A 26189-nucleotide genomic window follows, 5' to 3' on the forward strand; every position below is an offset into this window, starting at 1 on the left:
CAGCTGCAGCTTTTGTGAAAGCGCTATAAAAATAAAGAAGTATTGTATTGTATTCTAATTATTGAATAGCAGTGCACAAATCCTGTTTAAACAAAATATGAGAAGTGTTACTTACAGTATAGTAGGTTTTTCTCCCTTACTGTACCCAATGTGAACTGCACTGTCACCTTAAAACTAAATTCTGACCGGACCATCGTTTTGGCAGGATCACATTGCATCCCTTACTGATGCTATCTCCGAAGGAGGAAAATTCGCCGGTCGCCCATCAATCCATGTCATTTCTCATTCTACACAACAGCGAGTCAGAAAAGGCAGATAAATTCCGGCTGTGCAAAAGCAACATAAAATCCATCTCTTACCACAAAATGTAATATAATATTCTGGGGCCCCTTCTGCACCTCTTTCCAGATTTGTATTTCTTTTTTTTCTTGATTTTTATGAACAAGCAACCAGATGACCCTGAGTGGAAGACTAAAAAAAAAATAATAGAAAAGTAAAAAGGAAGTCTTTTAATAATACATACTACCCCACTGGTGGTTAATAAGCCCTCTGCCAAGCTTTAAAGCGCTCACATTCATCATTTCCGCTGCTGGCTTGTTTGGCAGCTCTGTTCCATGCTCGGATTCGGGCCAGAGCCCGGATCACTCAATGCTGTCAGAAAAAAAATATAAAAAGCAGAACTACACAGCATGTGAGGAGTGCTGGGATCGGGACAGAGTGGAAACCCAATTCATTGTCTTGAAAATTTTGGGGCCCAAAGTATTCTACTACTTCATGTACTGGCATTTGAAAACGTGAGTAATGTGGTTTGTTCAGCATGTGGATGACCTCAGTGGTAACGATGGCCACCACAACACTTCCACAAGCAAATAAAGAGGTGCTGTTGGCTGTTTCTTGTCTCAGTTTGCTAACACAGCTGTTTCTCCACAAAACTAGACATGGTACAGTTTGTAATTTACAGTTTTACCAATGAAAGTCCTGATTATCGGACGTTTCTAAAAGATGATCCGGATTATTCTGTGGTGAGTTGTGAGGCCCCGAATAGCAAAAATAAAAATAAATAAATAAATAAACAAACAAATATGATTAATTTCGAAAGAAGGTGCTAGGCATGCCAGGCTCCTAATTTCCAAGAACGACACCGGGTAAACGAATTGCATCATTTAATTCTCTTGGCAACAATTATTGGACTACTTTCCTATGTTGACAGCTTTGATGGCATTGTAAATGTGTTTCCAGATGAAATCACAATAAACGTCAAAAAGATGGCAAAAGATTCCACAAAAAATACATGAATAGGTGAATTTGTGAAGAATGAATCACAAACAAGCACCTCGATTGAGGGCCGCTGCAGCCGTGATGCAATTGACAGCATAAAACTGAGATTTGCATATGCAGGACGGGGGTGAAGCTATTTTTGGCAGTTATTAGCAACACAACAGATGCGCGAGCCCGACGTTTCCTGGGGAGTGTGTGTGTGTGTGTGTGTGTGTGTGCGTGTGTAGTTGTGACACCCCCCCACTGAAAGCACAGCAGGAATGATTGCCTTTGACCTCGAACCTGCACCGACATCCACTGTCAATTGCTCCTGAATTGTCATCATCTGTCTGGCCCCTAAAGAGCAAGTGAAGATTGCAGTGAAGTGTTGTCTCCCGCCAGCCGACGTTATTTCTTTTGTTTACCGATGAAATTTTAAACCCGCAACACGTACCGCTCACACAAGCAACGAGAGGCCGATACCAAGTAGCCGGAGGCGAGAGAGAGAGGCAACGGGTCAGCGAACATGCACAAATGAACATTCCAGTTGGATAAACAGCAGCCTGCTCTTTCTACCTCGTCACTCCCTTCCACTTCGCTCCTTCCGATGAAATGTGTGGGTGCACCTCAAACGCAAAGAGATCTGGTTTTTGTATGCATTTCATCATGATTAGCTTTCACCCTATACTGAAGAGAGGGGGTTAGGATTAGTGCCTGTTTGCATGTGTGGATCATATTCACACTATAGAGACGTCTGGAAGCTACTAAAAGCTAACACTTTTTTTTTTTTGCTTGTTGTTTGGACCGCAAAATTTGAAATGATTGCAAGATACTGAATTGGCTTCCTGTGCAGTACTCAGTTGCCTTCCAGCTAGATTTTATCCAGAAAACATTCCGTAACCGAGGAAGCAAAAATGTACCACAGCACAACAAATTCTAACCTGATCTGATAAGATTTGGCAGAGAAATACATATCAAGTAAACATGTAACAATGGAAAGTTTCCATGTTTTAAGTGAAAATTGGATCAGGTCCGAATCAAACTGGTTTGACATCACAGCTCCAAGTCCTGCATGCACGCAGCAAAAAAAAACTGAGTCGGTAGGTAATATTTTGCAAAAAATATATGAGATATATTTAAAAAAAAAGAAATGAAAATGAAACCAAAAATATGACATAATAAAGTAGAATTTAAAAATATTTACAGTCAAACCTCGGTTTTCGAACGTCTCTGTTCCCGACCAAGTCAGTTTTCGACCAAAATTTTAGAGTTTTTTATGCCTCGGATTTCGACCGAAAATCGTTTCTCGACCAAACTGAGCGCACTTGAATGCACCACTTGACTCCTCTCGCCTTCCTTACACAAGGGAGTGACACTTCCTCGTGTAGCGTTCCATTGTGAGCAGACGTGTTCAATAAAGATTTTTTTGTAAAAAGAGCGTGGTTTCGGTTTTCGAACAAATCGGTTTTCGAACAGTCTTCTGGAACGGATTATGGTCGAAAACCGAGGTATGACTGTATACATAATTTTGGCTGATTTTTCAAGGGCCATAATCGGACGATTTAGCCAGCCAGCCAATTGATCGATCGGGCAATTCAGGTCGATCAGTGAAACAGTTTTTCAAACTTTCCAGAGTGATTTTCGGGGCATCGGTTTGAGACTCCCAAAGCACAATCACTTTTATCAGAACGCAGGCAGTCTGGCATGTTGAGGCCACCAAAAAAGCAAGTCATTGGTCGGAAGAACAATAATAACAGGCGATTCCAAGAAGGCCTTCATCCCGCCTGGGTCTTGGGCCCTTGTTATATGTGTGCGCAATATGCTGTCTTCCCAGGGTTCTATGGAGACTCTTCCGCGTGGGCCATTCTGAGGAACTGCTCCCTTGAGCGTCATTGAAAGCAGCTGTTCGCAATCAGCAATCAACGCTGCCGCTATCCTGGACGAGAGTGTGACATCTAAGTGGCACTTTGGAAGAACCCCCCCCCCCCCCCCCCACACACACACACACACACATTGTGGCACCTACTGATGACCTCAGCGCAGCAGCAGTCAAGAATTGGTGACCAAGTGAACCCCCCCACCGAGTCGCTATTCAACATTTGAGTGAGAACTCAACTAATCGCAAACTCGGAAGAACCAAAACAAAAATAATGTGCTCATTCACTTAATATTTGTGCTTATCGGCGTATTTTTACCCTCTTTATTGCCATATGATACGACCCAAATGCCTTCTAATGTGCAAGTCCATTTTTTTATTTTGTAAGATGGCTTTGAAATTATATTTAAGTGTTTGGGTTATTAATGGAGGCAATATAAATATTTGGGTGTTCACCGCAAAGACTGTCGACCATTTCAGCATGTGGTACACTTCTCTGAACAGTAACAATTGTTCAGGGTAGACACACACCATCATTTTCCTTTTACAACTGTAAATTATTAACCTGTTGAATATTTATGGTGGCAACTCCTTACGTGTGTGGTCAGCACAGGCAAAAAGTTGAATCGAGGCAAAGGTTTTTCTTTTCAAGCAGTTAGGTCAAGTTCAAAGCCTGGAACTCACGTACCAATAATAATACCAGATTACCACACGTCTCAAAATTTTTGACTGGTTATGATCAACCCTGCTTAATTGAGAAGAGAATCAAACAAGTGTCAAGGTAAATGCAGGCGTTGACACACAGCAGTAATCATGACAAATTTTACATTTCAACCCCCTCCCAGATTCTGATTAAAGTCAGCAAAGTTACAATTATCAGATATCTCTGAGAGATTATCCTGAGCGATGAATTAACCTGTGGTGTGTGGCATTTTGAGAGTGACTTTGGCCAGATTTATGGTTTGACGAATGAGATTTGCGATTGTTGGTCAAGATATCGTTACGTCTCTGGTATCTGTGTTGGTCATCTGGAGTACACCAACACCACATGCCATACGAGCAGCAGTGCATGGTTAATTTATCCTCTAGTGAGTTAGTAACACTTACATTGGTGTCTTTTCCAGACAGGACGCATTCAGACTTCCTCTGAGGGGCGACTGGCCAGTGGATCTTTAAAAAAAAAGAAAAGACAGATCAACGAGCTGAGATGCAGAACATTAGCTAAATCCCTTTCGGAATTTTTTGCCATCGCATGACAATCCTTACAATGAGTGGCTCCTTGTTTATGTCGTGCAGATCCAGAGACAGGATGTAATCTTTGCTACCCACATACATGCGGTCGTGGTCCTCGTCCATGCGAAGAATTCGATAGTCGCTCGAGTTTAGCAAGAAGGAGAAGTGGTGAGCGGTGCCGGTCGACTTTAACTCTGTCAAAGAGAGAGAGGGAAAATAAATGGTTTTGTTCGAGGCTGTGGTGGAAGAAAAACATACCGTAAAATTGGGAAACAAAAATCACAGACGCGGTCGTATGGGATGCTGTGCAGGCCGTTCCGTTGTGGCGCCAAATTCTCGATTTATCCGCTCGTTTTGAATGGGCCGTAAGGTTGTCTTTACCACTCGGAACCACCCACATGCACAAAGACACATATAATGATGGTACATGTGCATATACAGTCGTAATAAGGCAGAGAACCCTCAGACGCCCCAAAGTTATTTTACACAATACAGACTTTATTTTAAAACAGCGATGCAACTAAATGCTTCTTTTTGGATACATATAAATATCATCTATGGATGCCATCAGTCAGTCATGGAATGAATTGAACTCTGAAGTCAAGGTACCACTGTAATATGTGATTTTTTTTTTTGTCACTGTATGATTGTCAAGCTGACATTTCTGCCTCCTTTGTGAAAGTGATCAACATCAGAAACACCTCCTTGCGTGATGAAGTGCAGTTCTACAATAGGCTCCAGCGCAGCAAGCTCTCTCGAAATTCGGACATATTTTCAGTAAACTGTTTCTTTGGAGGCATAACTGTAATTTTGCTTGTCGAATGATTCTTGTCAGTTTGGTTTGTAGTGGCTAGCACGCCTACGTCACAATTGAGAAATGCTGGGTTTGAATTTGGACTTTGGCGTGGAGTTTGCCTGGTCTTCTCATGCGTGCATGTTTTTTCTCTGGGTAATCTGGCTTGCTCCCACATTCCAAAAGCATGGCGTTAGGTTCATTGAAACTCCAAATTGTCCGTAGGTGTGAATGTGAATGGTTGGTTGTCTATACTGTATTTTTCCCCGGCCAGTGACAACCAACCGTTCCAGCAGGGTGCACACCCTGTCTCTCACCCAAGTCACCTGGGAAATAATCCAGCTCACCTCATGACCCGAATTGGAACAAGTGCTGTAGAAAAATGAATGGATGGATGTTTTCATTCCAACCCAATGCCACAAGAGCTTGGAGGGGTGCAGAACTGAACCCCGATATTAATCACTGCTGTATAAGTCAAAACAACTCCGAATGACCATCCATTTATTGCTCTTCTGGTTTTTCACACTAGATCCGTCCTTACTGAACAGTGACATGAATCTCAGGCTGCCGTGAGTTCACATTCCAAAAGCCAGATAGGACTTGGGGTCCTGGCTTTCCTCGGCCTCGTTTCATCTCCATCTCAAAAATGACGGGAATGACCCGTCGTAATCTTCCGCTGCAAATTTTCCAGTCGGGGAGACTTGTTCACTCCCTAACGTCTCCAATCATATCACATGTAATGTTGAAACATCCGGCCCCCATTGGCAAGTGGGGGGGCTTTCAGGGAATAATTGTAAGGAAAGAAGACAGTCCAGTGTCCGCCCAGTCCCTCCCAATCTCTTGCTCTTGGTAAAGGAAACCTTGACAAAGCCAATCATATATTTGCAGAGAAAACCAGAGGACCCGCACATGTTCCTGTTCCGTGGGAGCAGACAAACACCCCTGCTATTCTCTGGCTCGCTCATGACGAACAGGATACACAAGATAAAATACACACTCCTTGACCGGGATCTGACAGAACATCTGCCCGCTTTACTTGGAATAAAAAGTCATACGTACATGGTAGTTTCCACTTGCAAACGTTTCAAATGGTGAGTCCGGTGCCAGAAGGCCAACAGGCTTCTCAGCTGCCGGTGGGACTTGTTTCAGGAGGTAAAACGATATATATGACTGCATGTTGGCTCAAAGAGAATCAATCTCTCACATGCAATGACACCTCACACCGATCACATCTGCACGCAGCAGGAGTGGGAATGGGAATCGACTGGTACTAAATGGTGAACGTGATCCTGGAAAGGGGTCTCAAGAGGTTCATAGGTATCTACTTCAGCTGACGTTGAACGTGTGAGAGCTTTACCTACATCACAACTACCCATTAGGGTTTTCTTCAAGGTGGTCTTGGATGGGTTGGTTTTGGTCTGTACCCAAGTTAAATTGTGTGTGTTAATACCTGAAGAGAGGACTCAAAGGTGCAATCGTGAGAGCGGCGGCACACAGAAAACTTCATGCCCGAATGCAAAATTCCGATTTAATACTTTTAACTGTCGCCACCCAACTTCCAAATACCACAAGGTGGTGCCAAAGCACTACTTTTCTATTAGACGGGGCTTTGGCGTGTCTAATAAAAGCATTTCCCCTCTCACTGCAACACAACCAAATGCGCAAACGTAGTGAATAGGGAGCGGAACACTATACGTCAACAATCGGTGTATTTTTTATCATGTCAAGATCGCATTATAATGGGGTCCGTCGCACCTTTGCATTTAGGTTAGATTCATTTTTATGGAGGCCTAATTCCATTCTGAAGATATCCAAGTCTATGCTACATATATCAATTGGTCCACTTGAGGGCGCCAGACATGCCATAATGTCTATTTTAGCTGTCAAGAACCAATGCCGTAAAAGGGAGAATATGCTGACACTACCTCCCTCCACCAGAAATGTATCATTACAAACTCCACCAAAATGCACTGTTGCCTTATACGTTACTTTCATTTAAACAATGACATACTTTTTTCCAAATAAATCCGTCCAAGTTTCGGCATCAATTGTAATTTGCAAATTATATACAGTGTAATTGCAGTTTGGACTGCAGTCAATTCACATCCTTTTTCGATTTTCCTGACCCAAAGCCCCTGCGGCAAATTGTGTTAATGATGTTTTGCTGCGTGTATATGATATGAAATAATACAAAAAGCAATAAAGGACATGTTACGCTCATGGAGGTCTGCATATTTCTGATAGCTTAATGTTTAGTAAAAGCAAGACTGCCTGGGGTGTGAAGGGAAAAAAAAAGCTTCAAGCCATCCTGCATGTTTGCACATGTTCGCAAGCCTCATTTTACCACCCGTCTTCATTTGCACTCGTGAACTATATAAAACCACAATATGCAGTACTGTAAAGGCCTTGAATGTCTGGGGAAGGCAAATGAACAATAAAATGCCATGCGGGACACTTAATAATGCCACTTTCGCTTTGCAATTTCGCCTCATAACAAAGCCTGCAGTAAGATTCATTGCACCTTTAGGTGAAATACAATGACTCTATAAAAAGACATTAATGTCGCCATTGGAATTGGTAAAACTGCACCATTGGCTTTCCGAGAAACACGTACTGCCTTTGCAAAGCCGAAGACATGCCTTAACACAAATAGTGCCCGTAGCGTGGTGAGATAACAACAACGGTATGACAACAGCTATCCGCCTTGATCCGTGCTCATCTATCAATCCTGGTTTGGAAAAAGTGAGAGAAACTACAACACGGCTTTGATCTTGCGTTAGAAAGCTCAGTTCAAAAACCCACTGGCTAAATTCAACATTGACAGTGTGTGTATGAAAACCACAAGGTCTGTTGTATATCACTGTGTTTCCAAAACAGCAAGGACTTTTGTAATTATTACCAGACAAATTGAAGCCAAATGCACGTTTTTGTTTTTTTTGTCTGTGATGTTTGTCTTCTGTTTCATGCCCTTGGTGTATATAATTTGTGTTTGATAAAATTCAATGTGTTCCCCATTACTCTCTTACAATGCAACGATCTGCGGTGTGGTCCACCTGCTGGCTGTGGATCCCCCTCTGGTTAAAATAATGTTTTTGAGCAAAAAGAGATATTAGTGGCTGAGAAAAGTTGGCGCTCCTCAACATTCTGAGCACCTCTTGTCACGCCGCTAACAGCCTCCCAAATCAAGTCTCTGCTGAAAGATGAAAGGGGATTTGGAGGTGGGGGTGTGTGAAGGAGAGGGGGGGGGGGGGGGGAGAAAAATCCGGCACACTTGTCCAGGCATCTGCGGCATGTTGCTTGAATTCTCGTTCGCTTGATGTCGAGGTGTGGTCCCTCCGTGCTACGGCTTGTCTGCAGCCGTGCATGCACAAATGAAGGAAGCCCCCGAAGAGTGAACCATAAATGTCCATTTTAAGATGTTCTAAAGTGGGGTATAAATATAATTGACAATTATTTTTTAACTGTGAGATAACCCACACATGAGGAGTATAAAAAAAATCATTTGTGTGCTTACTGCTCTTGTTGTGTGCAGTGACATCGTGATGACGAACACAGCACATCACACACATAACAAAGTCTGTTGTACCCAGAATGACATGTGACAGCTAGTACGGTTGGTAATCTCCCTCTCAAGCACTCTCCCCTGACTGTGCGGCGCGCATATTGGGCTTTTGATGACGTACAGGTATAGGTCGAATGTATACAGATTAGTGATCGTATTTCAGACACATCATGTACAGATCCGATTTATAGCCACAGAGGCCAAAGAAGAGCATTTCAGGTGTTTGTTGATAAATAATATTACCAAAGCAAAAAACAGTCACCTTGATTTTCCAACCTTTTCACTACAATATAGCACAATCATCCATCCATCCATTTTCTGATCCGTTTTATTCTCACAAGGGTCGCGGTTGTGCTGTAGGCTAGCCCAGCTGTCTTCAGGCAGTAGTTGGGGTACACCCTGAACTGGTTGCCAGCCAATCCACAAGGCACATACATAGACAAACAACCATCCACGCTCACACTCACACCGAGGGACAGTTTTAGAGTATCCAATCAGCCTGCCGTGCAAGTTTTTGGAATGTGGGGGGGAAACCGGAGTACCCGGAGAAAACTCACGCAGGCACGGGGAGAACATGCAAACTCCACACACTCCACTCTGGGCTTGAACTCACGACCTTTGCACTGTGAGGTCGATGCGCTAACCACTGGACCCAAATTCACAATCAATACTTATCAATATAAAAAGTTTAAATACAGGTAAATCTCATCGTACTCGCCAAAGATGCTAATGCACAGGCTCCTTTCTGACTGTGCATGTTTCTCTCCCAAATTTTATGGATTTAAACAAGCCACTCAGCAACAGTGTTGGTTGGCCTATCCTCATAAGGTCCAGTTTATTTCTTGAAAAGTGCTCCTTGAAAATACATTTTTAATCATAGTCTGACATCACCCTCCCTCCAAAAATCAACCTTTGATACAAATTGAGCTCATCAATCAGAAGCTAAACATAGCTCAACCAATAACAGGAGAGAAATAAAATCACTCATCTAAAAACGAACCAGCGATTTCAAAGGTGTGTGCGTGGTCGACGCCTGCACTCGAGATTGTGAAGGCGTTGGATGAAATCATAATTGCATGGCAACACACAAAAGCTGAAAATTGATTGGCCAAAAAAATAAATACATAAAAATAAAAAAGCAGGTCTGCGCTTCTGCTAGTGTTTGGGCCTAGACGGAAGGATTTGAAGGCCTTGACTGCGCTCTACAGGTTGTGAATATATCAGGAAAAATGCTTGCTGCGATTGGCTAGCAACCAGTCCAGGGTCCAGTCCTGCCTCGAACCCAAAGTCATCTGGGATATCCTTCAGCTCACCCACAACCCGAATGAAAACAAGCCCCATATAAAATGGATGGATGGATGTTTTGTGCATTCAAAGCCTGAGGTTCACGTATCGTTTTGAGCGTTGACTTAGGGGCCTGCCGGGGCTTTGTGTTGGAGTCGTAATCATTCACTCGTCTCCCTGGTCGGAGTTGGGACTATTGACTCAGAGCACGCGTCACAGGAGCTGATTGCCATTTACCTGCGCCTGTCAAGCAGAAATAATTGCAAGCAGATTACACCTTATCTCTGCGCTTCCGGATGCTGTCGCTCAGATGCTCTTCACGCTCATCTACCACTGATACACTGTGTGTGTGTGTGTGTGTGTGTGTGTGTGTGTGTGTGTGTGTGTGTGTGTGTGTGTGTGTGTGTGTGTGTGCGTGCGTGCGTGCGTGCGTGCGTGTGTGCGTGTGTGTGCAAAAAGAAATAAGAGTTCCCTGATTCGCACATCAAATCACAGACACCTGCCTGCCTGACTGCCTTCACGGCTGGAAAGCAGAAGAAACATTGATTTAAGGAGCGAGCTGACTTTCTCAGCAAAGAAATTGAGAGATGAGATTATAAAAAAAAAATCTATCTGTCGTTGCAGATGACAGGAAAGGTTAATTAAAAGCTCAAGGGAAGATCTAGGGCATGCTTCAGGTGGAGGGAAGGTCACAGAGTTTGTCTTGGTGTCAGATCAAAAACGAACCTTCATTATGCCTATAAAAGTGAATATGTGTAGGATTCAGTGCAATAAAAGATGAAAGCGGACATATTATTGAAAATGTACTTTTTAATGGTTTGTTTGGTCCTTGGAGTGCCTGCCCACAAACCAAGTGTCAAATTAAACAACCAAGACTATTTTAAATAATGTGTCTATGAGAAATCAAAACGTGCTCATTTCAACGATGCTGGAAACACAGGGTAAAAAGTGTTCTATAACTTTGATCCTAGCCGTATTTTGAAGAAAACATGTCACAGAAACATAATTCAAACCTGGGAAATGTATGAAAATGTTGCCCCAAAAATGTACAACATTTCTTATTTAATTAATATGCATCTTTATCTTTAAACTGCTGGCAACATTTAATACATTTAATACAATCAAATAAAAAACAGTCATTATGAAGGTAACTGTATTTTTACACTTATCAGCATTCATAATGAAGAAATGTAATATGTGGGGACCATCATACTCAAAGAACCCTCATCATATCATACCGCCTTGCCAAATGCCAATGTGCGACTACCAAAGACCTGATGCTTTTCCTTCAACACTCACTGCAAAGAACAGCTGCCTGTGAAAGGTTAGAGGGCATGAGAGGTCTGTGGTGAAAACTCATCCTCAGACTCTAACACATTCGGACATAATCTGGATTATCTGTGGGTCAGAAGAAAGCATTGTGGTCATGATGATACTGGAGTTGGAGGAACACTTGAAAGGTGGTTCTTATATCTTGTAAAAAATTACCATGGAGTTTTTTTTTGTGCGTGTGTATGTGAATGGTGCATTTGTGGCCTTCAGAAAAATAAGTGCACAAAAACTTTGAGCAGTGTTTTATAGATGATTTGGCATGGTGGCTTTGACAAATCAAGTTAAAGGGGATTAGTGAGAAAGGATGAATAATGAGAGTGAGCTTTTTTGAAAGAGTGAAACTCTCCTCTCCCAAACTAACCCCTGACCTTGCACTCAGGACAAATACTCCTCGTCTCTGTCAGTTGCGCTAATACACACACAGATGCACAAAGCTCCCTCTCAATTCGTTTTTATGGATTACTCAGAATCCCCTTTTCACCCGAATTTGATGAAGTTAGTCCCAAGCAGAGCAAAGCTGTCAATAAATCAATTTCTCATTCATTTGGCGGCTCTTGTCCATCAAGTTCACGGGTGGTGTGATGCTAGCTGGCGGCAAATGAGATTGGGTGGGGGGCAGGCAATTAGGAGGTAAATAGAGTGAGACCATTAGACCCCAAGTGTTGTTGACTCAAGGTCCACGAGGGACGACAGCCACCTCGACCCACTCTCCATCCACAAAACTCTTTGAGGTCATTTTTCACTCGCAACACACAAAATGGTTGAGAGACTGGAGGAAGGGGTCCAACCGCTGACTTTGTGGACTCCCGTTTGTCAAAATAGGCCGTTGAGAGCCTGGGGAAACTGTTGAGTGTAAGCCCCTCTGGCCAGAGCAAAAAGAGTCCCTTAACTGCTGGAGGAGGAGGGGATTTGTCTCATAATCATGACATGTCAGGTGGAAAAAATAACGATACAGTGTGCCAAGATACACAAAAATGCTGATTGCAACTGTGGCTGCCAGTTTAGTGGATGAAATGAAAAGAGTTTTTTGGCACAGAAAGCAGACTTTTAAACCTGTACTGACAGTAGTGATGAGGCATAGTTGTAGTGGTGGAGTGTTCCACACGGTTCTCTTATCAGTCCCCTGCACTTTTGCAAAAGTTGAGGTCTTTCCACAATAGTTTTAGTGTTCCTAACACAACACAGTGTTTTCTTTTCATCTTCATGTGGAGGGGGTTCCTGCATAAATTTTAATTCCCTAATCGACAGGTCAATTGTGTACGCATATGTGACAACTTTAGTTTGAACACGATTGGATTCCATCCATCCATCCATTTTCCGAACCGCTTGATCCTCACTAGGGTCGCGGGGGGTGCTGGAGCCTATCCCAGCCGTCTTCGGGCAGTAGGCGGGGACACCCTGAATCAGTTGCCAGCCAATCGCAGGGCACACAGAGACGAACAACCATTCACGCCCACACTCACACATAGGGACAATTTAGAGCGTCCAATCAATTGGATTCCATACTAATTATTTATCAATCTGCTTTCAAAGTGCTTGCCCTAATTTGGTATGCGCGTGAGCTAGAGCGTATTGACTGTGGACCAGTCAATGACAGGGCAATCTATATAGACAATATAGCCAATCAACCATTCACACTCATATTCACATCTATGGACGAGTTAGAGCCATTGCCTTTTATGGAATGTTTGAGGCAGACAGACGAACTGGAGAAAAGCCATGCAAACTCCACACAAGATGGGCAAAACCGAGTTTTGAATCCCAAACCTCATACTTATGAGGCAGACGTGCTAACCACTAGTCCATATATTAATTTTCACAATGTCAAAACCTTGAAAAAGAATGTCAATTTGTTGACGCTAGAATATACTATATCTGCACAATCAGTAGTTGATTTGATCTGCATTAGTACAGGATGTTAATGAAAATAACATCTGTGTAATCGATAATCTCTACCATGTGTCATTAGTAACAAATCTGCTTTGTGTCCATCTGTCCCCTAAAATGATAGATATGGTCTTGACGTGGACAGCACATAGCTATCCACGGGTTTTCGGTTTAAGCGGGCGTTGATATATGACGTTTGGAGGTTCAAAACTAGAAGGCATGCTCAGTAAGTGCCGTACTATTTTTCATTTGATTGTTGCATTTATGGCCAAGAACTGTTTTTCCGACAAATATTGCCTGTAATTCCATTGCAAAACGTGCAACCCTGGTACCAAATGTACCAGGTCATAACATTTCATTTGTTTAGTGAACCTTTTTTGGAGGGGTCATGTCCCAAACAGCGATGTTTAATTCCTTCTTTATTAACAAAATATCACATGCGTTTGTTTCTGTATCGTTTTGCAATGAGTGATGGGGGCTGGGGGGTGGGGGGAATATCTGAACATCATTCATCTTGTTCCTATCTTGCATCAGATTTGCTTGGAGCATTTCCGCCAGGCTTGCATACCATCATTTAAAAATGTTATGGTAACCCTTTTCACAAAAAAATACAAATTTACCATCTCTCTTCACTCTACCCTCTCTATGCATGTTTTGATTTATGACCTTGGGCTTCCTCTCCTCTGTGGTTTGCCTCATTTTATCATTTACAGCCATCTACATACCAGCAGGCTGAGATAACTCACCTTTTTCTGTCGGTTCCTTCACGCTTTTCTTTTGCGCCCGACATGCCACAAGTGGGAGAAGCCGGGAGGTGAGGGGGGTGGTGGTGGGGGGGGGGGGGGGGTGACGTGCAAGCGTGATATACGCAGTGATGATGTATTTAACTCTCTCTGTGACTTCAACCCGTCGTTTTCATTTTGCACCAAGGTGTCGAAAGAGAAATTTATAATGTTGATTGCAAGCAAGTGGTTAATTAAAGCATCCAAATGAGTAATTCAAAGTCATTCGTGAAGGTTTATATTTACACAAATGGTCAATTGATTAGGGGGGGAAATTTACATCACGGCATTCACTTGGGAGTATTTAAAAACAGGAAATGAATGACGACTAACTTGATATTTATGTAGATTATGCGGCTCAAACAAAGTCAGACTTTGATGAGGTTAACAATTTTGGACAAGAGCTTCATTGACATGAACTGAGATCATGAGTTACATCTTTGTAATGCGCAATCAGACAAGGCGTGTCAAAAGACACAAAAGTAAATAAATACGTCAAATAAATCAAAAAGTGGTTCAGCAAGACTCATTAGTCCACCCCGATGAATATTAATTCCACAACAATGTCAAATAAAGGGGAAGAGTTTGGGGAAGTCCCTTTTCTCTTCCAGCATGACAAAACTCGACATACTCGGATGAGTTTGGTTTGGAAGAACTTTCAGAAAACCCCCATCAAACCTCCCTAATGTTCTTCTGGGGCCACATTCCCCTTCCCAAAGTTGTAACGAGCAATACTTTACTCGCTGTGATGTTAACAGAGACGGTTGCAATTCATTAAAATGATTACAAAATACCTGATGCAGATCATTTCCCGTACTAATGATGCATGGTTTCGCTTCTGCCTACTTCGCAGCTATGACGAAGTTCAGTGTTCAATGAATAACTCTTGTGTCCACACACATCCGCCCACAGTGGGGTGCATTGTTAGCTAACCTGAAGACACAACAAAGAAAGGCATGCACAAAAAGTTGCCGAGCTGGATTTCCTTTAGCGGGGACATGTGGGGAAAAAAAGTGACTTTTGAATGGCTTTTAAACAAATAGTCACATCCCAGGAGGTCCTTCCCACCCATTAAGTGTGAAGTAAACAACCAGTTTTGGGATCTGCCTATTTCTGAAAACCTGAGTGAATGAGCTTAACTTCAGCCAACTGTGATGCAACTGTGGGGCTAATTCACATAATAATCACCCACGTTACTCCGCACGTGATATGATCTGCTTGGATGAGTGAAGATCCAGAGCCAATTTTGAATACAGTCAAACTCCTCTACAACAAAATCATGTTTGCAGCAATAAATTTTTCACAACAGGTTACTTTTCACAATAGAGAATTTTATCTCAGATGTAAATACACACACACACACACACACACACACACACACACACACACACACACACACACACACACACACACACACACACACACACACACACACACACACACACAAAACCTATATGTGTACTCTTTATTTTTATTCCAATAGTGCATAAGCGTGAGCATACACTTATTTGACACTTCATATAGCCAGTGTAGAAAGAAAACGATCAGCATTCACTTTCACTTACATCAATTTCTTGCACAATGTCTTTTACTTTGCTTCCTCCATCTTTCATTTTGATCACTTTCACCCTGTCTTTAAGCGTCAGAGCTCTTCTTTTCTTAACTCCTTGGCATGCAAAGGTCCGTTTTGTAGCCATTCTAGCAACGCAACGTTCATGCTGCATCTGAAACAAATACTTCCTGTACTACTGCACATGTGTAAACTAGTGTGCTGGTTGCTGTTGCCGTTTCGGAGCAAAGCAGTAGGAGTTGCTGTGCCAGGCTGAGGTCAGATTAGACTTTTGCGGACTTTTGCTTTTGATGTAGTGAACCTTGTTGCGAGGCAAGGGCAGAGAAAAATATTTCGTATTACGCAACAGGAGGACTTTTCGTTGTAGGGGGAGCAGAAAAGTGGGAATGGCTTTCATGCATGAAGATTTTTTCACATTACTCGGGGGTATTTTCGCCCATGTAGGTTTCGTTGTAGAGGAGTTTCACTGTAATTACACGAGCACAACGTCCACATCCCCCACGGCTGCCACACCCCTGCTTTTATGTTATAGTCCAACGAAAAGCTGAGCTGCATTCAATATTGACAAATGCACAGATGAGCTCACGGCTAAGTGTCTATGTGCCACAAGCACAGTGTAATGTATAATGTGCAAGTAGAAATGTTTTTACAGTCTTTAGGGCCGCTTGCTTTTTTTTCCTCTCAGACCCATACCCACCATTTGCTTGACACAAAAACTGGCTGATTTCAGGGAGACAAGGGTGTGGAAAGTGTGATATTGTATATTTCTTTATACTTAGGGTATTTTGCAAAAAAAAAACATGCTATGGCCAACACATCTGTAAAAAAAAAAATCATGATATTACCCCTTCAAAGTAAACATTTTACAAACTATTATGTAAGAACTTCGAACAGAACTTTCCAATCCAGCAGGATCATGTAAAAGTGTTTTGCAAATTTGCCGCTCGGTTCTCAGTAAAAGGGAGTTTGAGGGCTTCCTGTCTGGAATTTGTATGCTCTCGCCGACCCTAAACGGGTTTTACCGTTACTCTCGTTTCCTTGCACTTTCCAAAAAGCCCTTTTACACTGTTATCTCATATTCACCTAATGATGATGCAGCATCAGGGGCAAATGGGGGTTCAGTATCTTGCTCAAGAACACTTCGACATGGCTGCAATGGCTGTGAATCAAACCACCAACCTCTGGGTTGGCAAACGACCACTGTGCCACTGAGCCATGCTGCCTCCATCTAAGCCCTGCGACTGGCTTTTGACCAGTCCAAGGTGTACTCAACCTCTCCGGCTTGGATAGCCTTCAGCTCACCCATGACCCGAATGAGGATTTGTGATATAAAAAGTGGATGAATGGATTTTCTCAACCACATACACTATCGTATACACTTAATGAATTCCATTGGTAGCTGTTGCTGAATGCAGCACACGGCTCAACTTGTATCCTTTAATAAACTCAATCCTGGATTGGGTGTCAAGCCCAAAGGTCACTTAAAGGTCTTTAATGTGCATCTTAACCCAGCCTCAGTCCCAAATGGGCAGCTAATAGAGCACATAGGTCGCCGGCATCTGTGAAGTTGTCCTACGGCAGGCCACTAATGGGCCACTGGCAGAAGACCATCTGCCCCTTCACGGTCAGCATAATACCGCAGGGTCTATCGCTACACACGCCCAATTGACCCCACAGTAGAGAAAAATAAAAGAGGGCCAACCAACTCTCCTCCCCCTAACCGACCAGGTAAACACTCTAATGCCATATGACAACTGCGTGACGCTCAACAATTAGGCGGCTGGGTTTCAGACATTGCTGTGTGAAGCTCAGCTGGTAGCATCCCAGCGAGGGTCCTGGGGGAGAAGTTGCTCATTTTCTTTTTTTTTCTTGCAATTCTGTTCGATTGAATGTGACGTGGACGCTTAGCAACAAAAGACAAAAACAAGCAAAACATCCTTTTAGAACACAACAAAGGGGTGCTGTGAACATTCTCACAGTCAAAAGTGCTGAACAGTGCAGCATGAATCCCATCTCTCACCAAAAAGTCATCTGGGATAGGCTCCAGCTCACCTGAGACCAGTAAGCGCTATCGAAAACGTATGGATAGATGACACAAAGGTGAATTAAATTAAGTGCATGTTGTTGAGTGATACAAATACATGGAAAACACAGAATAAAAAAAAACATTTCTTCCGGTATATATATATATATTTTTGGTAGGCAACACTGACATGAGCCAGATTCTGTATTGCCATACTAGACTGCGAGTATGTTATCACCTCATTGGTTACAGAAGAGGAGAGGGCTGGTCATTCACTGAGTTCATAAACATTTACAGACTACTTTTCATTCTCATAAAAATATGGAACAAATTGTATCTATTCTATATGTGGAACAATTCTGGTTTTTCAAAGTACGGTTGTCAACCCTATTAACACGTCTAAATGCCATCATCGACAGTGGTCAAAACGAGGCCCCTGCAAGAGAATCTGATCAAACATAACAACCCTCTCTTCATCCATTCCATTCGCATCCAACTGGAGATCAGTGGACCCGGAGATCAGTGTCGCCCAAAATGGTTCTCCAGAAAAACCGGGCCTTTTTACGGCCTATTATAAGATTTGCGACCACAAGCCGGGATAGAACAAATAAATTAACGAGAAATTTTTGTTCAGCTCAGGACTGTCTGCTCAAACAAAAACACATGGATTTTAAAACCCCCAGGAGCAGCCCAGGAACAATATTATGGTTTCTGTTTAAAGGCTTGGTGAGAGCAAGGCTTTGTGCGTGTGTGCGTGTGTTCTGTATCCTGAAATGGACTAGACTCAGACATACACATACCGACAATCAGGCCAAGTGTTAGTATTTTCCCCCTCTCGCAATTAGTCAGCAAAGGCCCGATTGTTGGATATCTCTAAAACACTATCCAGGCGATAATCCCATGGTGTGATGTCTCTGAAGACTTACTTTGAATGATTATCCTGCAGTCTGGTGTGTGTCAAATGTGCTTTTTTTTTTACCGTTCGTCATCTGCTCAGAACAGTCGTTGTGTTGAAATGTTGAATCTGATCAAGAATTACTGTCACAAATTTTCAATTTCTCCTCCCTTATGATTAAAAATCAGCAAGAGTCCGATTGTTGGCCTTCTCTAAAATATTACGCTGATTATCCTGTGGTGTGGGTTCTGCACGGAAAAATGTTGGAACGACTAATTGTGAACATGGAAGCTGTTCAATATTTATGTTGCAAGCTCAACACGGAATCGGCGACTGCAATATGAAACGTCACGATACCAAACCAGAAAGTGACCGGAATCTCGCGCTGTCACAAATAGAACAGCAGATGGTTGTGTTCAATGTCGGTAGAATTTGTTAAACAAGTCATACATGGTGATCAAAACCAAGTGACCAGATAAGCTGTGAGTTATCCATGCTTTTTCTAAGACTGCTTCATTTTTGTTCTTTTAACATGCTCGGTCGCACAATGTTGCTGCTCACAGGTCACTTTTGATGCTATGACAGATGTCATTATGTGGATTATGTCATGTTAGTCATTTTGAGTACAGCACACACTACAATCAGGTCAACAAGCACACATTTCCTCACTTGGGGTGCCTCGCGTTTTAAAAAAGGTTCAAATGTTTAAAATGACTAAGTGTGCCGCCCGTTTTACACTCAGTTCTTCAGACAGTCCTGCTGTAATCCTGCAATTGTGCTCAGAACATTTCATACTGATAATTTCACCAAAACAGAAGACAAAGGGCATTACCATCAACAGTCCTTTTTTGGACTGTGACTGTTTTTAATCTCATGTATTCAATGTGCATGACTGAAGCTCTTAAAACAGCCTCAAAGTAGTACGAAGCACAGAAAAAAAAACCCATGCATGCCCAAAGAGATTTTAACGATTCCAGTTGACCATAATCTGAACATTCAACATTGGATGGGAGAAACAGAGTATCGTGCTATGGCACATTTAATACATCTGTCAAAGTGGGGGGTAGCGAAGACATCCATCATTTCTTAACGGGAGAGCGGCTGATGATGGAGTAGGCGATAGTGGGAATAGTGGGAGGCGAAGTGAGGGGAGACGCAGCAAGGGGGGAGGGTGACGGCAATGGAATGCCATTATCCATTTGTTGGGAGGTAGTATTGGATGTGCCACAATTAGGTAGGAAAGCGCGAAGTAAGGCCATGATCGTAGATTGTTGATTCATGGCATCTTGAAACAATTGGAGCAAAAAAAAATGGAATGCACTTGGCGACAACTAGCAGAGCCACTGATTGCAGTCGAAAAGAAGGACGCAAAATATGACATGTTTAAAGAATTAAAAAAAAAAAAAAGCAACGCTCGGTTCTCAAGCTAGGACAGTTCATCAAATACCCATCACTGCTCCATCATGCTTCGACTGTACTGTGATCTAGCATCAACTTTGCAAACATGTTGTGCTAAAAAGGCATCAGTTTGGATAACACAATTGTCAGTGCATTGGTCCATTGAAGCGGTGCGTTCGTGGTGATCTGGTCCACCCAATAGTCAAGAGGTTCTTGGTTTGAGTCTTGGTTTAGTTTCTCCTGTGTATAGTTTACAGTTGCTTCGTCCCACATTCTCAAGGCAACTGGACTACTCTGTTTAACTTAGAAGATGTTTCACCTCTCATCCACGTGGGCTTCATCAGTTTTTGCAACAATGCTTAGTTAGAACTGTACCAGCCTAATGTGGTGTGGAAAACCCAAACATGAATGGTATCAGTTGTTTGGAATGCAAAAACAACCGGCGTTAAGATGATGTGCATAAAAAAGGTTTTCCGCACCAACTGAGGCCTACTGCCCGAAGACAGCTGGGATAGGCTCCAGCACACCCTGTGACCCTTATGGGGAAAAAACAGATCAGAAAATGGATAGATGGATGGACTTAGGCTGGTGCAGTCCTAACCAAGTCTTGTTGCAGGAACTAATGGAGCCTACTCAGATGAGAGGCAAAACGTATTTTAAAAGAAACAAAGCAGTCCACTAGCGATCAATTCAATGCCCTGAGAATGATCATTCCCATCATCCAAGTGATGATGGGAATGATTGGCAATCAGTCCTAGGCGAGCACTGCTTCTTTAACCAAAAGTCGGCTAGGATAGGATCGAGCTCACCTGCAACGGCAATGTGGATGAGCAGTATGGAAAATGGATGAAATGGTTAATCATTTTTCATAGGTGTTATTAGTTGTTGTTTTTAAGTCAGTTTTGTACACATTAGAAAATCCCCACAAATGACTTAATGTGATTTGCAGTGATTAACAGAAATAAAAGTGAAATGACATCACACACACAAGCTTATTGTGAAATCAGTATTGGGCTAGCAAGTTTTTACACTACGTAAAATGTTGGATGAGATGAGTGTTTCTCAAATAGTGGGGCGTGCCCCCCCCCTGGGGCTCCGTCGGGGGGGGGGGGGGTGCGCGTTTGACCTCGGGGAACATGCTTTTTTATTTTTTTACTGTCCTAAAATAACTTGCAGTTGCACCTCCACTACGTTAGGGGGCAGTGGCGCTCTCATTGGCAGAGTTTGCGCAGGGAGCATTCTCAGGGAGGAAATATGACAAGGCGTATGCAGAGCTTGGCTTCAATGTGCCTACGGTGGCAGACCAGGGAAGATTGATGTGCTTACTTTGTCTAAACGTTTTGGTCTCGGACAGCATGAAGCCAAATAAATTAAGGTGTCACTGAAAGACATTACACACCAATCACGCTGATAAGCTGCTTGAGTTTATTTTCAGCGAAAACGTGCCGAATATTGCCAACAATCATGCCGCTTTGTGACTGCTACTTCAGTAAACTAATAATACAGGTCCCCGCTACACATTGAGCAGGAGCCGAGAGTTGCTGTGTCCTGCTTCAAACCTCGCTTTGAAAAGCTGTTCATTGCAAAACGTGCTCATTGTAGCCATTAATCCAGACATCATCTTTGATTTTAAAAAAAGCACAATTTCTTTTATATATTTTTGTTTTGGTGGTTAAAGTTTTTTTTTTTTAATATTGTGCTCTGAGATAATGTTGGTGATTAATTTGGATGCATTATTAGTTATTGAGTTTATGTCATTTTATTTTTCAGTATCGTATGGTTTGACATGGTCAGTCAAAAAATATTTATTGTTAAATTAAGGAGTCAATGTTATTTTCGAATTTCAGATGCACTTTAAACCTTTTCTGTTCCAGTTACTAAAGCTATTCTTTGTTGTAAGTTGGTCCATAAAGTTGGTCCATATTTCTTTCTTTTTTTATTCTCTGATACAGTGATAAGGATACAGTGTTATGCAAAGGTGTACTTATAACAATTTTATAGACAAATGATACTATTTATAGCCGTGCGGGGGGGGGGGAGATGTTTTCCTCTTCCTTTGGGGGGGGGGGGGGCATGACAGAAAATAATTGAGAACCACTGGACTAGATGAACGAGCAGGACCAAGTTACCTTGAAAACGAAGAGAAAATAATCAGGGGCTAAACGACGTCTCCATTTCAAAACACTCTCTCTGAATGCGAGAAAGAAAGTGTCACTCAAAATGAAGTGTACTGGCAGCCATTCCATCTTTAATGTAGAATGGGAATTGTCTGCTCATCGAAGGGCCTGGTGCTCTCATCCTGGCCGGCGATTAAAGCAAAGCTAGATTCAAGGTCAGCCTGACTGACAGACCTTTAGATTACTGTCTGTCTGTGTAATCCGCGTTCTTTTTTTCACTCCCCATTGCTGACTGACATTCTCACCCCTCCCATTCCCCAAACCCCATCGCCTGTTGATTTGTTGGCTTTCACGTTTGACGGACAGATGGGACATCCTACTCGGAGACCCTGTGGCCTTTGTCTCACCCGTGACCACAAGGGTCAGTCTGTTTCAGGCCACTTGGGGGCTTGCAAAAAGGCCCTCGTTGGAGGAAAATCCAAATTAATCAGGGGGCATGGCCGCGGAATGACAATAAAGGGCTTTTCTGTCACATTCAGACAATCCAAAACGGAATGTCAGTGTCGAAGGAACCACGTCTAAACATGTGGTTCACATGACCCTCCTAATTGATTTTGACAACAAAGCAATCACATGGGGGTTCTCCGTTTACAATGGTCCCAACTTCCAAAATTTCAAGGTTACGACCTTTTATGTTTACGCAGAACGGCATAAGAATACAAAGTTGCAAAGCACACTAAGGCACACTCGGTTACCATTGTACTTACAATTTTTAGTTTGAATGTTTTAGATTTATGGCTTCAAAGTGTTTTTCCATATAGATATTGACCGTAAATATGACCTTACGACTCCGTAAGACTATGACGAGCTCCAAATTCAGGTTACGTTAGTATGAGAACGGAACCGAATTTAGTCAATCAAATTTTGATTATGTGTTGAATAAGTATCCTTTAAGTGTGTTGTAATGGAAAAATATTGGCCATCTATTTGAATCATGATTCATATGTTTGATCTTGTCGGATAATTTCGAGGAAACATCGCCCAGAGGAAAAACCAACGCATTTAACATTTTGCATTGGAGATGTGGAAGTGATAGAATGCGTTGCCATGCTCATTCTTAATGTTCTCCCACTTGATTGTTGTGATCGAAAAGTGGAGGACCTCGGGTTGTGCGCATTGGGCATGCAATGGACAAACTCAACCAGCCACTTTTCAGTTTTCGACCCAATTGAAAGCATGCATGAAGTGCAACCGAAAGCAGACGAGCAAGGATGATCCGCTCAAGTCTTGAGCAATCCACTTTAGTTCTGCAAGATTTTCTTGCCGTCAGCTGTGGAAATGCTCACTTACAGTAGGTATGACAAAACAAAGTAGAAGTTGGAAGTAGCTACTTCTCATCGAAGAATGAGAGCAAGATAAAGAGCGAGGGGGAGGAAGGAAAGAGTCTTATCGCTGGTGAGAAAGGCAACATCCGAGACCGATCTCGGTCACAGTTCCTTCCATCTGCACGCTAAGACGCACGTCAAGGAGGAGGCCAATGATTGCATAGACGCACGGAGGCTAAACCCTTCTTATCTTACGCCGTCAAACCTTTTCATAAGTCTGCGCTTAGCCATACACTCTGCACCGATAAGACAAGCAGAATGATCCACACCAGCCTTGCAGAAGTCTCCTCCGTGGTACTCCCCGTTACGATCCAATTTCTTTTTTTTTTTTCAGTTTGTTTGTGCACGTGTGTTTGTGTGCGTTTCGGACTAATCAGACGTGAAAAGCAATGATGTCTTTCCTCACTTGTGGCCGGCTTGTTTGCAGTCTGTCATTTTCTGTTAGGCGACGTTCCCGCCGGTCAGGTTACCATCATGTGGGGCGCCCCGATGATTCATTTGCAACATTAACACAAAAATAGACAAGGGAGACGCTGCACTGTATCCATGTTCGACAAAATGTGATCCGAGCTCCACAATTAAGAGTGAGTGAACAAAGTTATGAAATAGAATAGACGCAGTTGTCTTCTGTCATCTTTACATGTGTGACACAACAACAAACAGACCAAGAAGACGCAAACCCAGAAAGAAAAATATCTGTGCCCTACTTGAGAGGAGCGACACAGTACACAAGAGACGTCGTGATATCTCCACGGACAATCTGCGAGTCTCCTTATTTACAATAGGCGGTCGTAAATATTTCACAGGTTTAACCTTGACGATCGTTGGCGCCGATTGTTTTCTGAGCAGATGGCGGAGGAAAAACACCACACACGATACTACTCAAATTTTGTGGGATCTTGCATGCATGAAAAGTTATTTTGGTTGTTATTTCTGAAACAAATGTTGTACTTTTTGTGTGTTGGCATTTCTTTAAGCTATAACCAGATATTACTGACAATTTTTGACACGCTAATCGTAAGAATAATCAAGTGAAAGTTTCATACCGTTTCATCAGTTTAAGTAATGAGTACTCTGGATTTGCCTTTCATCAAAATGCGAGACAGTAAACTTGATGATTGGCTGTCATCCTCCTTAAATTGCAATTTCACAAAACTGGGCAAATACTGAGCAATCAAAGAAGCGATGATCAGCCCAAATCCTTCTGCACAACAATCCTTTTTTCTTACTTAATCCTGGATTGAGTGACTTCATCGTTGGCTTGCGCTGAACTTTCTAGACTTAAATAATGGCAATACATTGAAAAGGAACTGAAACAATTCAGCGCACTGACATGCCTGCACTGACATGCCCAAAAGTTGCTCTCGGGTTCACAGTCTAATTGCCCAGAACGCATTTCAAAGCTTTGTGACTAATTAATCATGCACAGATGCTTTAATAGGACAGTGTAATCCAGATACGCTGGTGAAAAGCCACATTTCATGCTCTGCACCAATCCTGTATGTGACTGATGCTGGCACAATCAAAAGCCCAAAGAATGAATGAATTCCCAGCGTGTAGCACTCGCCAAATGGGATTACACGTCAACAAAAGGACCATTGTCACTTCATGTCTGAGGCATTTATCTTTTTTTACGGCATTTCTCAGCAGAATCGACAACATTAAAACCAGATATGTCAAACATTTGTTTTTCGCCAAGTAGTCCCATCGGTTCTAGGGGCCGGTCGTCCATCACGGTACTGAGGGGACCGACGTCATCCGCATGTTCATTGATGACGTTTGAAGTTTTCTGGGGAGGATGTGATAAATGAGAGCCAGAGAACAATTACAGAGGATGGACTGAATCAGGGCATAGAGCCAAAATGGGTCCTTGGGGCATTTGGTGCTGGGTCGCAAAGAGAAACGTTTTACATTTGATTGATTTTTAAATATCTCTTTTCAGTATCAGGCGCATCCGTTTCTGCCTCGATATTCAAGACAAACTGCTTGTCTCTTGTCACACAATATCAAAGGGTGATCCAAGCTGGCAAAAATAAGTAAAACAGAAACAATTTTGGAGAGCTTCTTTGGAAAGGGCAAAAAGGCCAAATGATGAGACAGAAGAAGAGCCTACACCTTCCAAGAAAAAGAAACAATATATAATCATCTCCCATTAGTCCAGGGTGGCACCAGCTCCTTAAAGAGAAAAAAAAGAGCTAACCACTAATTACAGGTACATGTGGCGTAATGGTGAGTTGAATTTTCATAAATCATTTGTTTTTGTTTCTATACTGGTACATCAAAGTATTGTTTTACGTGAAACTGATCCATGGTGCAAAAATGGTCGGGGACCGCTATTTAGTGTCGTAGTAGATGACGGTGTACACTGAGAAAAACAATGTGTTGAATTTCCTCAATTTTATTTCATCAAGTGATTGCACAAAACAAAATCTTCTGGATCCAGATCCCTTTTTTAAGTCAACTACAGATCAACTTTAACAAATTTTATCGCAATCCAGATCATTCTGTTGTGTAAAATAAAAGTGAGTAAATTCAACACACCATTTGTGGTGTAGTACTAAAATTGAGATGTGGGGGCAGCATAGTGCCACAGGACATCACGACTGCTGGAAAATAGGAAAAGAGAAAGAAATACTAGTTGTAATAGCAGTAGTAGTAGTGTTCGGCTAACTGTGATCTTGTCCGGTAACTACATGGCAATTGCAAAGTCTCCTTGTTAAATTTGTCCGATAAGTGGGCCTTTGCTGACTTTGATGGTAAGGGAGGGGAAATACTGAAATTGGGCTCGATTGTTG

At 42.4% G+C, this 26189-nt stretch overlaps 1 protein-coding gene across 1 annotated transcript in view; it reads right to left on the reverse strand.

Moving 5' to 3' along the window:
• sema3fa (sema domain, immunoglobulin domain (Ig), short basic domain, secreted, (semaphorin) 3Fa) overlaps positions 1-26189 on the reverse strand; it is a 71557-nt gene that overhangs the window by 27889 nt on the left and 17479 nt on the right. The window contains exons 3-4 of the mRNA XM_086117758.1: positions 4400-4560; positions 4241-4303 (exon numbers count right to left, since the gene is read on the reverse strand). Of these exons, the coding sequence (XP_085973884.1) occupies positions 4241-4303; positions 4400-4560 (224 nt within the window). The remainder of the gene's footprint in view (positions 1-4240; positions 4304-4399; positions 4561-26189) is intronic.

Source organism: Hippocampus guttulatus, chromosome 8 (assembly GCF_054856545.1).
Source record: "Hippocampus guttulatus isolate MCC_2025c chromosome 8, RoL_Hgut_1.0, whole genome shotgun sequence".
Taxonomy (NCBI): Eukaryota; Metazoa; Chordata; class Actinopteri; order Syngnathiformes; family Syngnathidae; genus Hippocampus; species Hippocampus guttulatus.